The following is a 16,086-nucleotide window of genomic DNA, read 5'->3' on the forward strand; positions in this document are numbered from 1 at the left end:
CACCCAGGCATCCCCAGAATTCCACGCATTTTAAAATCACCATAAAATGGATGTTGGGATGAAGAGGTTTACCAAACTGTACAAATTGCTGTGAAATAGTCCTTCTTTGGGTATAATTCTTGTACCTTAAGACATTAGACTTAGTCATTTGTTTGGTTGCTGCTAATGAATGTTTGTTATTGCTTTGCTATAAGTATTTTGTTAATTTGAATAGATTTTTGGGTAGAGCAAATTCTGTGAAGTAGTTTTATCTGCCAAAGTAATATTGAATTTTTATTCCATTTTTTGTAAACTTTTTTTAATAATATTTTTTGTTATATTACGTTAGTCACCATACAGTACACCCCAGTTTTTGATGTAAAGTTCCATGATTCATTACTTGCGTATAACACCCAGTGCACCATGCAATACGTGCCCTCCTTGTAAACTTCTGTTTAATTAAGTGCATCCAGAGGTTCTAGTTTTTATGGTTATAAAAGTTTAGAGGCACTTGGGTGGCTCAGGGTTAAGCCTCCAACTTGGGCTCAGTTCATGATCTTCCTCCTGCATGTACAGGCTCTCTCTCTCTCTCTCTCTCTCAAGAAAAAAAATAATAAGTTTAACATTTTCTATGACATTAAGTCCTTGACCAGTCTAGGGTTGATTTTTATATGGATCACCTAAACATCCAATTTCATCATCTGCTATATACATAATCACAATCTCCAGATACATTGAATAGGCCATTTTTGCATGCCTGTCCTAGCATGCCATTTCTGTCATACTCTACAGTTCTATACATTCATGGGTCTTTTCTGTTTCTATTCTGTTCCATTCGTGGTTTCTATTCTGTTCCATTCGTGTACACCATATTGCCTCAATAACTCCAGCTTTCTAAGTTTCATCATCTGGTAGTGTAGGTCTTTTTAGAATTTTCTATGTTATTCTTTATAATTTGCATTTTTAAAATACATTTTTAAATCAGTGTCAAATTCTACACATTCCCTTAGTGAGATTTTGATTGCAAAGGCATCATACAAATAAGATTAATTTGAGCACAATTGACATTTTCATAACACGAAGTTGTGCAATCCAGGAACATAGTATTTCTACCAATCTGTTTAGGACCTCTGTAATTTTTCCCAAAAATGTTTTAACTTTTCATCTTTTAAGAGTAGGTTTAGTGTAGTTTTAATACGATATTCTGTCATTATGGTATTTTCCTTTTATTTGGAATTTTTATTGCTTTTGTCCATTCTAAATGGTATTAATTCTTCATCCATTCAAATGCTCATTTTTTTTTCTAATTCAATCTGATAATGTGATGAGTTCTAATTATGTATTTTCTAAAATTAAACCATCCAGCCAAACATGAGATCAATGCATCTTGGAAAGCTGTCCTATAATTCTTAAATTCTTATATATTCTTTAAATTGATATCAATGACATATTAATATTGTTTATTGGAGAAACATATATATATGTATGTATATGTATATGTGTATACATATATTGTGGGTTTCTTTTATTATTACATCTTAATTTTTAAATCATTATTTTGTCTCCTAGGATGAGTTACAGTGGGGTTCTCATTTTTTCACTCTGGAATAGTCAGTACAAAAATATGGATAATTTTTTCCCATGAAATTTTGGAACATTTGCCTTTAAAAACTGTCTGAAAGAGAAAGGAGTGGAAAAGTAGAGGTAGATACATTTCAATCTTTAAATAAAATATGTTAACACAAAACATTTCAGGCTTACTTGATGGAAGATGAAATAAAGGTGTCAGAATAGTATTCAAATCAAAATATGGTAAATGTACTCCATTTCTCTCCATGCCATGCCCAGTTTGCTTTCTCTGGATCAAATGATCATTTGTCCTGTCCATGTACATTTAAACAGATAAAATTTGAGTACTTTAAATCATGCCAATCTATTTCCCCTTGTTCCCTATTACTTTGTCTTTCATTCATGTAGTTCATGCAATGTTATTTGCCAGCCTCTAAGACATTTGAGAGTGCAGCCCCTACATTGGAGTGATATCTCTCTTTTTTGGATAAGTGTATTTATAGCAGTTTACTGGATGATTTCGGGTGATGCATTAACAAATACATTCTAATAATTTGTACTTGTCTTAAGATGTGCTAAAAAATATAACTACACTGTTAAACTCGTCATTTCAGAAATACTAGTGCTAAGGTCAAAGCAAATGTGGGAATGTTAGCTATATTCTCCTTTTTTTATATTAATAACGTATATGCAGGCCTTACTTTCTGTGCAACATAACAAAAATCAGAAACTTAAAAAACCACATGCAAGTGCTAAATATTCAGATACACTATTCTAGAGAAAATACAATTTATTTATGTGCATTAAAGTGGGCATTTTAAGGATTTTGCAGGGTAGCTACATTGTTGTCTAACACCATAAAAATCATTAAACAATATTTAAAATTCATAAAAGCATAGTGGAATGAGAACACAATTTAATAAATCAAATGGGTAATGGAATGGGAATATCACTAGATATGCAGAGTTCTAATGAGAAATGTCAATCAAAGTCTATTCATGGTTTACTTGGAGGTTGGGACAAAAGTGGCAAAGGCAAAGAGCAGAGGGTTATGACGTTTATTATAATTCTTTCTAAAGTATGATATATTTGACCAATTATAAGTATTTTAAGTGAAAAGCATTTTAAAAAATATCAAAATTCCCAGCCAGCATCTGGCACAAAAAATAAAATGGCTACCGTATACCTTAGGTTGTGACACTTTTTAAATTTGGTTCCAGGTTCAGCGATGGAGGTGGGTCTTTTTTTAAATTTACTTATCTAAAAATTAGATTTCTTTTACCCATAATGGCTTTGCCTTCTAAAATGTCAACAGATGTTTTTTCCTGAAACCCAATGACTCTTGTGATGGTTGTTCCCACAGCAATTTTCCTTAACGGCCTGGATGAATGAACAAAATCTAACAGTGCTAACAGAGTTCATCCTAATGGGACTCACAGACCGTCCTGAGCTGCAGGCTCCCTTCTTCGGGCTCTTCCTCATCATCTACACGGTCTCAGTGGTGGGCAACCTGGGCGTGATCATCCTCACCAAGGTGGACCCCAGGCTTCAAACACCCATGTACTTCTTCCTCAGACACCTGGCTTTCATTGATCTTGGTTATTCAACAGCTGTGGGACCCAAAATGTTAGTAAATTTTGTAGCTAACCAAAACACAATCCCCTATAACTGGTGTGCTACACAGCTGGCTTTCTTCCTCTTGTTCATCATCAGCGAATTTTTCATTCTGTCGGCAATGGCCTATGACCGCTATGTGGCCATCTGTAACCCTCTGCTCTACATGATTGTTATGTCACAGAGGGTGTGCTGGGTGTTGGTAGCAGTCCCTTATGTCTACAGTGCTTTTCTCTCTGTGATAATCACCAAAAAGATGTTTATGTCATCCTTCTGTGGCCATAATGTCATTAGACATTTTTACTGTGACAGTCTTCCCTTATTAAATTTGCTGTGCTCAAGTTCACGTGACATTGAGTTGATCATACTGATCTTTTCAGCGTTTAATTTGGTTTCCTCCCTTGTGATAGTGCTTGTGTCCTACATCCTCATCCTTATGGCCATCCTCAGGATGAATTCTGCAAAGGGCAGGCACAAGACCTTCTCCACCTGTGGATCCCACCTGACAGTGGTCCTTGTATTATACACTACTCTAGTCTTCATGTATTTGCAACCCCAAACCAATCATTCCTTTGATACTGATAAAATTGTTTCTGTATTTTACACTTTGATCATCCCCATGCTGAATCCCATGATCTACAGCTTGAGGAACAAAGAGGTAAAAGGTGCCCTGCATAGAATATGGAAAAATTGGCACAAACTGTCTATGTAGATTTCAATATAGACTGTGTATACAATAAGTTAGGTTATAGACTACAGTTTAGTTTATGTCACAGGGCTTAGAAAGCAATAATGTGTAAAAGTCATAGAAAAATAGAAATATTTTTTCCTGTTTTCAACTTATAGGTGTTTCAATAGTGACCATCCTTCTGTTATCAACTTTGGTTTCAGTTCAAGAGACTGATATCCAGACCACTGATCTCACATTGTCAAGTACTTGGGTGACAACTGAAGACAAGTTTTGTTTTGTTTAAAATGCATCTCCCCTTAGATATTCTTTATTTAAAAGGTGTTTTGTGTCTTTCATTTAATATCAAATAAACATGCCTATCCCACTGGCATATGACATAGATAAGATGGCATTTATTGTTCTTTGTGGGTAGAATACACACATGAATGAATAATCAACAATATCTGCCTTAATGATACTTTAACTTTATCCCCTCATGGTGTTGGCATCTCAGATTCTGTTATATACCTACATATACTTGGGAAAACAGAAGTAGAAGGTATAATTGTGTACATTAAAAATTCAAAACTACTCTTCATGCTGAAACATTAAAATAATAAGTGAATTTTGTAAGATTGGTGCATGTAAGTTCAGCATATGAAGGATGAGGGTTTTTTTCCCCTATACGCTTGCAAAAAACAGGTAAAAATATAATTTTGAACCATCTTTTATGCTGGAAATAACAACTCTATAATACCTAGGGAAATTGTAATGAAGGATTTGCATGATTTTTTTGCTAGAAACTTTAAAAACATTGTTGAATTATTGAGGAAGACATAAATGTGGCATATGCCATACAAATGCTTTGGCAAAGGATCCAGAATATCTTAGAAGAAGAAAGAATACATACATATTCTAAAACAGATATCAATTCTTTTAATAAAGCTAGATTTTTTAAAAAATTATTTCTAAAACTATTTTAATTTTTTATAATGAATTCTCCCTTCTTTTCTTCCTTCCTTCTTTGTTTTTTCTTCTTTTAGAAAGATGGAAGCTGATTGTAAAATTTATTAGGAAAGACAAAATGCCAAAAAGTTAAAGACAGTCTTGGAGAAAGAGAACAAATTTGTAGGAGTTACACCACTAGATTTCATGACCTATTACAAAGCTATAGTATTTAAGAAAACATTGGCATAGACACTGTCAAGATAGTATGGAGGTTCCACTGAAAATTAGAAATAGGAATACCATATGATCCAGTAATTTCGCTATTGGGTATTTACCCAAAGAAGACAAAACAGGACTTCAGAAATATATATGCACCCTTATGTTCATTGCAACATTATTTACAGTAGCTGAGATATAGAAGCAGCCCAAGTAGCCCTTGATAGATGAATGTATATATTACCTGGCCATAAAAAAAGAATGAACTCTTGCCATTTTTGACAACATGGATGGGCATAGAGGGAATCATGGAAAGTGAAACCAATCAGGCAGAGAATTACAAATACTATATGAATTCACTTATATATGGAATATAGGAAACAAAACAATCAAGCAAACTAACAAAAAGCAGAAACAGACCCATAAATACTGAGAACAAACTGATGGTTGCCAGAGGGGAAGGGATACAGGGATGGGAAAAATGGGTGAGGGGGAGTGGAAGATACAGACTTCCAGTTATGGAATGAATAAGTTATGGGAATAAAAGGTACAGCATAGGAAATACAGCTGATCATATTGTAATAACATTATATGGTGACAGGTGGCAGCTACACTTGCGCTGAGCATAACATAACGTATAAACATGTTGATTCACTATGTTGCACATATGAAACTAATGTAACATTGTGTGTCAGTTGCACTTCAAAAACAAAAGAAAACATTTTCCAGAATCAGACTAATTGATCAATGGAATAGAATGGTGGCTTCAGAAACAGATCCACACATATATTTTCACCTAGCATATGATAGAGGCATCACTATTTTCCAAAAGAGAAAGAATGATCTTTTCAATAAATATTATTAAGTAATTTATATATTATTTTGAAAAACAAAATCTGGACACATACCCATGACCTATACAGACTCAATTCTACTTGGATTAAAGATCTAAATGTGAAATGCAGCAACAGTTGAATGGAGATCATAGTGGGACATCTTTGTGATATAGAAATATGTACAACATTTTAAACAGAACACACAAAACAATAGCTATCTAAGATTTGAAATGATTAATTGAACTTTACATGGAAATTCTGTTCATCAAAATTAATAGTGTGAAAAGGAAACTCTCATAGTGGGAGAGGATACTTTAATCAGACCTACAGAATCAGAGAAGAGTTGACAAGGGACTCATGTGCAAAATATAAAAGTAACTCATGCAAATCCATAAATAGTTGACATGAAACACAATACAAAGGTGATAAAAGATATTAACAACCTTGAGGAACAAAGATATAAAATAGGCAGGACTAAAGACTTCTCAATTGATTATACTATGTGGTTTCTATGAATAGGCTATCAACATTAAGCATTGTTGTGTTCTTTGGGAGGGAAAAGTAAAGATAGATGAGGTCAACATATATTTAGAGACTGACCTCTATGTATCAGTCGTATTTCTAAGTGAACTTACAGAAAGAGACATTTGGGTTATAATATACAATAATTTAATTACCTGCAGAATTATAGCATTTTGTTGAGTTACATTCATGTATAGTTAACCAGTAACGACTTGCATATAAATAACACAATGTAGAGAAGATTTACATGTGGCAAAACAGATAATGAGATAGGATCAGGCCAGGACTAATAGAAAGATGAAAGGGTATAAAAGGAGATTCAATTTTATAAGAAAAGACATTTTATGGCAAAAGTCAGTTAAAAACTGGCTATTCTATGTGAAATCAATTGTATTCCTATGTAATATTTATTATGAAAAAATATGTTTTAATTTAGGAAAACACATAATTACATTGTTAATATTTTCAGAGCATTTAAATTAGAAGAATCCCCATAGTTAATTTTTTTTTTTTTTTACAGTTAGGTAATTTGCAAATAAATACAAACTAATGTGAGTACAACAAATTTAAAACTTTCTAAAATAAAGGATGTTGTTGGGGTTAATGTAGAGCATGAAATCATCCATAATACCTGGCTTGCTAAAATGTTACAACGATGATGCTGGGGGCTATGGAAGGTTTTGGAGGAGGGCATAGGTCTTTGGAATGCCAAGGCCTGTATGACCACGCTGAGGTAGGAATGGCACAGGGAATTGCCTTCCCTGATGCTTTCTTAGCCCAAACAGCCATCCCGTGATCTAAAAATGTATGCACTGTCTCCTAGGCTGTGTTTAGCAGAACTCCTAGAACACACTGATTAGCATATTGTGTAGTTCCTATAATCAGACCCTCCTAGTTCCAGTAAGACCCCTTGTCACACGTCACTTGTTTGAGAAAGAGAGTAATAAAGATTTGCGATTATCCTGAAGCACCCAATAAAGGCAGGAAAGAAGAAAAGCAAAGTGTCTTTCTCTCTGAGAGTTGACTCCCTTGCCTTTCTCCTCTCTTTCACAGCAAAGTCTGGAGTAATCTTTCATCCATCAGTACAGGGATTGCTGGCCATTCCCAGCAGGATGTTATAAGCAAATTGAAAAGGCGATTATTTTATTGCATATAATAGACAAAATTTATTATTGAGAATACATATAAATTAAATTACATATACATGTACAATTTTAAAACCACACAATTAGTGATAGTATGTATAATTTATGTATGCAAAAATATAGCAATAAATACATTTTATTTTTTAAAAAAGACAGTATGGATGAACCTTGAAGACATTATACTAGATGAAATAAGCTGGTCACAGAGGGCCGAATACTGCATGATGTCTTCTGTTTGATGTATAAAAAAATCATCAAACATGTAGAATCAGAGAGTAGAATGGTGGTTTTCAGCGACTAGGAGAAGAGGGAAATGGTTGGTAAGCAATAGGTATAAATCTTCACTTATGAGGTGCCTGAGTGGCTCAGTGGGTTAAGCATCTGCCTTTACTTCAGGTCATGATCTAGGGGTCTTGCCTGAGATCAAGTCCCACATCCTGTCAGGCTCCCTGCTCAGTGGGGAGTCTGCTTCTCCCTCTTCCTTTGTGCTTCCCCTGATCTCTCTCTCAAATAAATAAAAACTTAAAAAAAAAATCTCACTTCTGCAAGAGGATTAAGTTCTAGAGATTTATTGTCATAAAACATTGTGTCTATAATCATCATTACTGTATTGTATACTTAAATATTGCTCAAGAGTGTAGATCTCATATTAAGATTTCTTATCACAGTAAAAAATGAATAGAAAGATTTGGAAAAACTGAAAAAGGTTGTATATAGTTAATACCTGTTGCCTCTGGAAGGGGTGGAGGGAATGGGAATGAGGAAAATGGATTAGGACATTTCAGCTTATATGTAATTAAAGTATTACTTTAAAATAATGAATCATATAAGACAGATCTATTTTTAAGGTGGGGGCTGGAAATAATATGGTATCTGTAATATTATTACCAGCACATATATATGTATGTGTATGTATATGTATGTAGACATGTGTGTGTTTCTTACAAGTACTTTGAAAGGTAAAATTTTGTGATTTGGGATAGTCCTGTCCTGTCTTAGAATTTTATATGTTTAACCAAAGTAAGTTTATTTTATAACATATTCACAACTTAAGAAATGAACAATACCTCCCATGCAATAAATTGAGAGTCCAAATTATAATATAAAGCATCAATAAAAATGGAAAGTGTAAAGGTAACACATTTAAAAAAATTATGACATTGTGGGAACACGAAATAGATGGGAAAGTTAGCAGAACTGCTGAGGGAATAAAGTCCTGTTAACTGAGCAAGGTACAGACTAAATTGGTAACATGACGGGCAATCTACTAGACATTACAGAGGAATCAACAACACAAACTTCCTGTGGATACTTGGAATTTGGAAAGGACCTCAAGGATTTCAATTCATTCTCATGAGTAACTTAAGATGTGTAAATATCTTTGTTACTTCCTCTGTATGGTCCACAATTTGTCTGTTACTTTAAAAATGGTAGAGCCTAGAATGTGCCACACCCGTGTTACATATTAAGAACACCAAGATGCAAAAAGAATAGTGTGTCTTGGCTCAAAATACTGAATATTCTAGAGAATGATAAGCAAGTTGTCATTGTTTCTTTATCAAAGTTAGAATCACATTAAAGATAGATGGCACAGCTGAAGACAAAACCTCATATATATATATATATATATATATATATATATATATATATATGTAAATATTTTGTTTATTTATTTGACAGAGAAAGACAGCGAGAGAGGGAACACAAGCAGAGGGAGCAGGAGAGGGAGAAGCAGGCTCCCCGCTGAGCAGGGAGCCCAATGCGGGGCTCCATCCCAGGACACTGGGAAAATGACATGAGCCAAAGGCAGATGCTTAATGACTGAGCCACCCAGGTGCCCCCAAAGCTCGTATTTTATTTCAGAATTTTAAGATGGATATTATATTCACTCATTCACTTACTCCTCATTCATTGCATCAGTCAGCAAGTCACCAAATATCTTTGGAAAACCTACTCTTCCCTGGGTATTATTTTAGAAGTTCTAATACAAAGACAAACTATTTAGACAAAACCTTTTTACATATAAAGCTTACAGACTAGAAAATCCAACAGAAGAAGTAAAATAAAATGTTATCAATACTTAATTATAATACTTATACATGTAAGAAGAAAGATCACAAAATTATATGACAAATGCATTTGCCATCAAATAATTTTAATTAAAAACCAGCATTGGGACCAGGCATATGATGTGTGCCTTATAGAAGTCTCCAAAATGATTGAAATTTAGTCTTCTTACAACCATGCACAATTTGAGTGATTTTTATGCCAAATACACCAGGGTTTGTTCTTGACCAGAATGGAGGTTTTGCATTCAGTTCTATTCCTAATATTCCCAGGAAAATGGAAGACTGGGGCCAGAATCCTGGGCTTTCTAACTGTTGGATTTTCTCCACCCCAGGGCCAGCAACTACACTTCTCAACCATTATGGGGACAATTCAAAAGAAACAAACACACAGAGGGTGAATCATTGCAGAGGATTGTTACTCAGTAGGACCATCTAAGAACATTCCTAGGCTATCCCCACATTTTCACTCTGTGGGTGCAATTGTTGTGTAGAGACTTGAATAATTGGTCTTTCTTTCCCTGGGGAATCAGAACTTTATCTGGGAATTCCTGTTTTCATGGGTAGGGACTGAACCCATAAACAAGCTGATTTCAGTGTGTGTGTCTTCAGGGACTTCAGATACTTGTAAATCTGTTCAGCGTGCCTCCTGCAGAACCTTTGCAGTCGGTCTCAGGTGATCTCTGGTTCAGGTAGGTTCACCCCAATGGTTTACTCAGTACTCATCCTGGATGTGAAGACCATGTATCTAGGGAGCTTTATGGATTCAAATCAGACTCAGGACTGAAATACCTTTTCCGTTCTCTTCTGGGGACTTAAATCTCTGTTCTCTGACGGGTAAGTGGAAGGGACAGGGAAATGACTCACACCACGGTGCCCAGCACCACTGCTGATAACTTAGAGTGTGAACGTTTCTACAGAATAATGAAAATTTTATTTCACCTTAGGAAAAGAGGAACGTTTCTGCTATAGAGTTGGCAGAACTGATGCTTTAGCAGGCCCTCTACACCAGACAGGAAACTTGTTAAGTGATTTGAAATATCAGATTTCTTCTCCAAGAAGACCTACTAAATTGCTAAACATCACGAAAAAGAAGTTTCTCCCCTCCCTGATTTTCTCATTGCCCAAGGTGACAAACCCTATGATAGAAAGATTCCCTGATGTCAGCTGGCAGGCTTTCCGATGCAGGTGCACACTGACAGCTCATGTCAAAATGCAGTTTGTCTCTAACACAACTCAGGTTTAAATAAGTTTAAGACAAATTGTACAGTAAGAGACCAATAGAATATCTCTTGAAATCATTTCAGTAGCTATTTAAAACATTTGCAGTATGATTTCTCAGCCAAATTGTAGTATAAATGATCAAAATTGGGAACATTTTTAAAGTTCTTTTCCTGACATGTTAGTATTTTGTTAGGCTTACAAAATATTTCTTTTCAAAAACAAACTTGAAAAAATATATGTAAAAACCTAACATAACTTCATCAGAAACAAATCAAAAACCCTTCTGAAGAAACAAAAGAAAAATACTTTATTTCAATGATATATACTTACCAAAAAACAAAAAACAATCCTAGCTTTGACATTAGTAATATGTCTTTAGAGAAAGGAATTAATAACAGGTAATTATATATACAAATATATCTCCTTAAATGCTAATTGCATAAGTTCATATACAGAATCCAAGATTACAGTTGTTGGTGTGCTTTTTTGTTTGTTTGTTTTTGTTTTGTTTTGTTTCGTTTTTTGCTTTGCTAAATTAAGGATACAGTTATTGAGGTATTATATCTCAGAGTAAAACATGCACTGAGCTGCTTTACATGAAGCAAACAAACAGGAAATGTTTTGTTTACAGTGAGTGTCACCACTGTGTTTTCCACCAGAAGCTTATCTGTGCAATTCTTTTCAGATGTGGTGGTAGGTGAAAAGAGCTATGAGATATCTAACACAACACAGTTGTATAACCTGACTAGACATACTCAATGTATGTATTAAAATATCTTTGATTAAACAAACATCACAGATTTAAGAAAGAATTAGGTTGCAGGAGAACACAACCTGATTTCTTTGTTAAATATATAGCTAGAAATCACATGTCCCAGTTGCCTAGATACGCAAAATTATAATTCACTTACTATTCCTATTTCAACTACAAAACTCTTCAATGAGGTAGAATGAGTTACTGAGACACAAAAAGGAAACCACATTAGAAAATCATTTAAAACATGCTAATAACAAGAACTGCTGGTACTACTTATTTTGCATTCATTGTTAACAGACTCTGTGCTAACCCATGTTTGCGTAGTATCACATTACATTCACATACCACAAGAATGTAAATACTTGATAAAAATCACACAGCTAGTAATTGGTGGCCTAACATCCAGCCAACCAAGTGACCAAACAAACAAGCAAACAAACACATAAAGCAAAGCAATCATACCATTCACCAATATCCTATATAGATTCTTTGCATGACCTAGGCTCATTGAGCCTCAACTGTCCAATAATTACTGTCCAAGAAATAATTACATCCATCTTCTAGAGCACTCTTGCAGAATAATGAGATCATTATTTTGAAATGGCTAGCATAGTTCTGGGCCCAGAATACAGTATATATTGAATAATGTCAGCACTCTTCTCCATATATTTCTCTGCACGAGGAGAACAAAGTGATCAAACCTGAGCAAATCAAACCTACAAGTAACATTTTTTAAAACATCAAAACAGGCTTTAAACAATGTAAAAGTATGAAGTACAAACTGGGAAAGACAGAAAGGAAAGAAGAAAGAAAGAAAGAAAGAAAGAAAGAAAGAAAGAAAGAAAGAAAGAAAGAAAGAAAGAAAGAAAGAAAGGAAGGGAAAGAAAGAAAGAAAGGAGGGAAGAAGGAGGGAAGGAAGGAAGGCAGGAAGGAAGGGAGAGAGGAAGGAAGGAAAGGAGGAAGGGAGGGAGGGAGGAAGAAAGGGCTGCCAGAAAACCATGATTAACCAGCATCTGAGCAAGTAGACATTGGAGAGATAGAAAGGACTAGTTTATTTGGCAGAAGAAAGGAAATGTGATTAAGTAAAAAAAAAAAAATCAGTTTCTGAATGACACTAAGAAAGAAGACTACTGAAGTGTAGTCGGTTGGTGGGCAGCTGAAGCAGTATTGGTATAATTAAACAGGAAGTGATAGTAGAAAGTGATAAGGAAAACCCACCATACACAAAGTATTTCCTGCAGAAAATTAAATTCCCAAGGCTGATGAAAAGGAATAGGCCAAAGAAAAAGCCAGTGGCAGCTAAGGAAAAAATACCTGAAAGTCTGGAAGTCACCCTGGCTCAACAACTTCTTACACATCGCTATCTTTTATCATTGGAAACATACACAGAGATGTGTGTATATGTAAATACATATTCATGCAATATTATAATTAATATGTTTAAAATATACATATAAATAGTAATACATACAATATAGTAGATTAACATATATTCAATGAATAAACATTTTATCCAACACAAGTGAAAATAAATAGCTTGGCACAGCAGTTCTAACAAACTGAAAATGGTAGCTACAAAGATCATATTTCTGAATTTTTTAGAAGACTGGGAGAAATACAAATAAAGTATGACACTTTTAATTATGAACAAAAATAATCCCGTTTAAATAAAACAGTCTACAGTCTTACATCTGCCAGAAAAATCAACCTAACCATCTATTACTCTCCTTCCATTTTCCCCATTAAAAGATAAAAACAACAAAATAAATGGCCTCAGGAAATCTCACCCAGGTGACTGAGTTCATTCTCATGGGAGTCTCAGATCGCCCAGACCTCCGGATTCCACTCTTCTTTGTTTTCCTGCTGATCTATGGGCTGACCATGGCAGGGAACCTGGGCATCATCACCCTCACCAGTGCTGACTCTCAGCTTCAAACACCCATGTACTTCTTCCTCAGGCACTTGGCTATCATCAATCTTGGAGACTCTACTGTCATTGCCCCCAAAATGCTGGTAAACTTCTTGGTTTCAAAGAAAACCATATCCTACTATGGATGTGCAGCACAACTGGGTGGGTTCTTAGTATTCATTGTGGCTGAGACTTTCATGCTGGGTGTAATGGCCTATGACCGCTACGTGGCTATTTGCAACCCCCTGCTCTACATGGCGGTGGTCTCTTCACAGGTCTGCATACTGCTGGTGTCCCTCACGTACCTCTACAGTCTGACCACAGCACTGACTGTCTCCTCCTGTGTGTTCTCCATGTCATACTGCTCTTCCAATGTAATCAATCATTTTTACTGTGATACTGTCCCTTTGTTGGCATTGTCCTGCTCTGATACCTACATTCCAGAAACAATAGTGTTCACCTCTGCAGGGACCAATTTGTTTTCCTCTATGATTATTGTTCTAACATCCTACCTCCACATTGTCCTTGCCATTTTGAGGATAAGCTCCTCAGAGGGCCGACGAAAAGCCTTTTCCACCTGTGCCTCTCACATGATGGCTGTCACTGTGTTCTACGGGACCCTTTTCTTCATGTATTTGCAACCAAGGTCCAACCACTCATTAGGTACTGATAAAATGGCCTCTGTCTTCTACACCCTGGTGATACCAATGCTGAATCCCCTCATTTACAGCCTAAGGAACAAGGATGTGAAGGATGCATTCAAGAGATTCCTAAGTAACCCTTGTCAGTCTTTCAAATTAATGTAAATTTAAAACTACAATTGTCTTCATAAAAGAGTTTTCATTTGCTCCTGAAAAGCTAATCTCTGTTAAATGCAGAGGCAATAAAAGTTAAAAATTCAATGGATTTCGGGGGGCCTGGGTAATGCAGTCGTTAAAGCGTCTGCCTTAGGCTCAGGGCGTGATCCCGGCATTCCGGGATCGAGTCCCACTTCGGGCTCCTCCGCTGGGAGCCTGCTTCTTCCTCTCTCACTCCCCTGCTGTGTTCCCTCTCTCACTGGCTGTCTCTCTGTCACATAAATAAATAAAATTTAAAAAAAAAAAAAAGACCTTTAAAAAATAAAAATAAAAAAAAATAAAAAAAAATTCAATGGATTTCAATGGGAAGATCTTAACCCTTTCTATTCCAACCTCAAATATGCAACTTTCCCTAATACAAAGAAGTATAGTTGACCAAAGAAAGTATACTTATTTATGTAGTAAACAATACTTTCAAAATAAATACATTTTAAAGTGCAACACAGCTTGTTACTGGGTTTTTGTAATTGCTGGCTAAGGAAGAGGAAGTCTGAGAGCTGAAAAAGGTATGAGAGAAACATTTTTTGGGAATATGGTTGAGTCAGGTCATCTTACCACAAATCTGTTTTGTTCGACTAATAAAAGTTTTATTTTACTTTTTGCTGCATTGTATCTTTCAATTTCTTAACCATTTAGAGTCCTTTTTTACCTGGTACATAACACATACTTATATCATAGAAATGTTCAGGAGAAAATAAAAACTAAACCAAAAAATGCTTAGATATACATGGAAATAGGTCATGTGGCAAAACAGAAGAAAATGTATGAAAGGGGATTCCATTGTTTCATTCCACTCACGTCTGCACGTGCACAAAGCAAATGTTGATATTTATCCCAATATGATGCAAAATTAATTTTCTCCAGTCCTCTTTTCCTCCTTAACATTGTGTGGAGTTAATCATCTGTGGTGTAACATTTAACAGCAGCAAACATCACTTCTTTTAACATTTTTGTTTAGTGTTTCAGAATAAAGTATTAATAAATTAAAGAAAAAATTCATTGTTCTTAAAATGACACCAAGTCTCAAAGGCACTATGGCCAATAAATAAATAAGTGTCAATTGTCATTCTGTGCTCTATTTCTGTCTGCGCATGTAAAATGCTTCTAACATACAATGTCATAAGGGAGATGGGGCACGCCACACTAGGTAAGGCAATGACTAGAAATAAATTAGATTTATGACATTTTCAGGGAAGTCAGAAACAAGCCAAACACAGGAACTGTGACACTAGGTTTAATAAGCTAATTCCTAACTTTAGTTTTAAATAAGCGGAATAGCTGGCTGAAAACAGAAGAGTTACACTGTTTGGTGGATATCCCTGGTCTCCACAGACAAAACTGGCCATAACCTGAGAGCATTAGCCTTTAACATTTTTAAGTTTTATTCTTTATAAATATACAAAAGTATATAATATAGATAATTTATTTTCTGTTTGCCCATTTGTCTAACGTTTCTATGGATGTATTGGTCTACAACAGCCTACATACTCACAACTGGGGAAGTACATTCCCAGCAGAAAGCCTTTGTCTGAGTCTAGTTTGGTGAACAGAATTGGAGCAACAGGGCTAAACTCACACTTGCACGTTTACCAATCCTGTGTATTTTATTAAATGAACTAAAGTCAAGAATGAAAGCTGTGGTGCTGTATACTTATTAACTTGATTTACATATATGTGTTTTCTAAACATAATTACGTTGCCATTTGTATTAGTTTCCTAGTGCTACTGTAACATATCACCACTGAGTCAGAGGCTTGAAACAACAGAAGCTTAT

The 16,086-nt window shown here is 35.2% G+C and overlaps 2 protein-coding genes across 2 annotated transcripts; both read left to right on the forward strand.

The window, feature by feature from the left end:
- Window positions 1–2,932: 2,932 nt before the first annotated feature.
- On the forward strand, window positions 2,933–3,874 carry LOC123785265 (olfactory receptor 8K3-like). The gene has a single exon (XM_045786987.2). The coding sequence runs from the start codon at window positions 2,933–2,935 to the stop codon at window positions 3,872–3,874; it is 942 nt and encodes a 313-aa protein (XP_045642943.1).
- Window positions 3,875–13,313: 9,439 nt separating this feature from the next.
- Window positions 13,314–14,261, forward strand: LOC123785266 (olfactory receptor 8J2-like). Its single transcript, XM_045786988.2, has one exon. It carries the CDS (start codon window positions 13,314–13,316, stop codon window positions 14,259–14,261), a length of 948 nt encoding a protein of 315 aa, XP_045642944.2.
- Window positions 14,262–16,086: the final 1,825 nt, after the last annotated feature.

The sequence above is a fragment of the Ursus americanus genome, chromosome 24 (genome assembly GCF_024610735.1).
Source record: "Ursus americanus isolate L20-20 chromosome 24, mUrsAme1.1.p, whole genome shotgun sequence".
In the NCBI taxonomy this organism is placed as follows: domain Eukaryota; kingdom Metazoa; phylum Chordata; class Mammalia; order Carnivora; family Ursidae; genus Ursus; species Ursus americanus.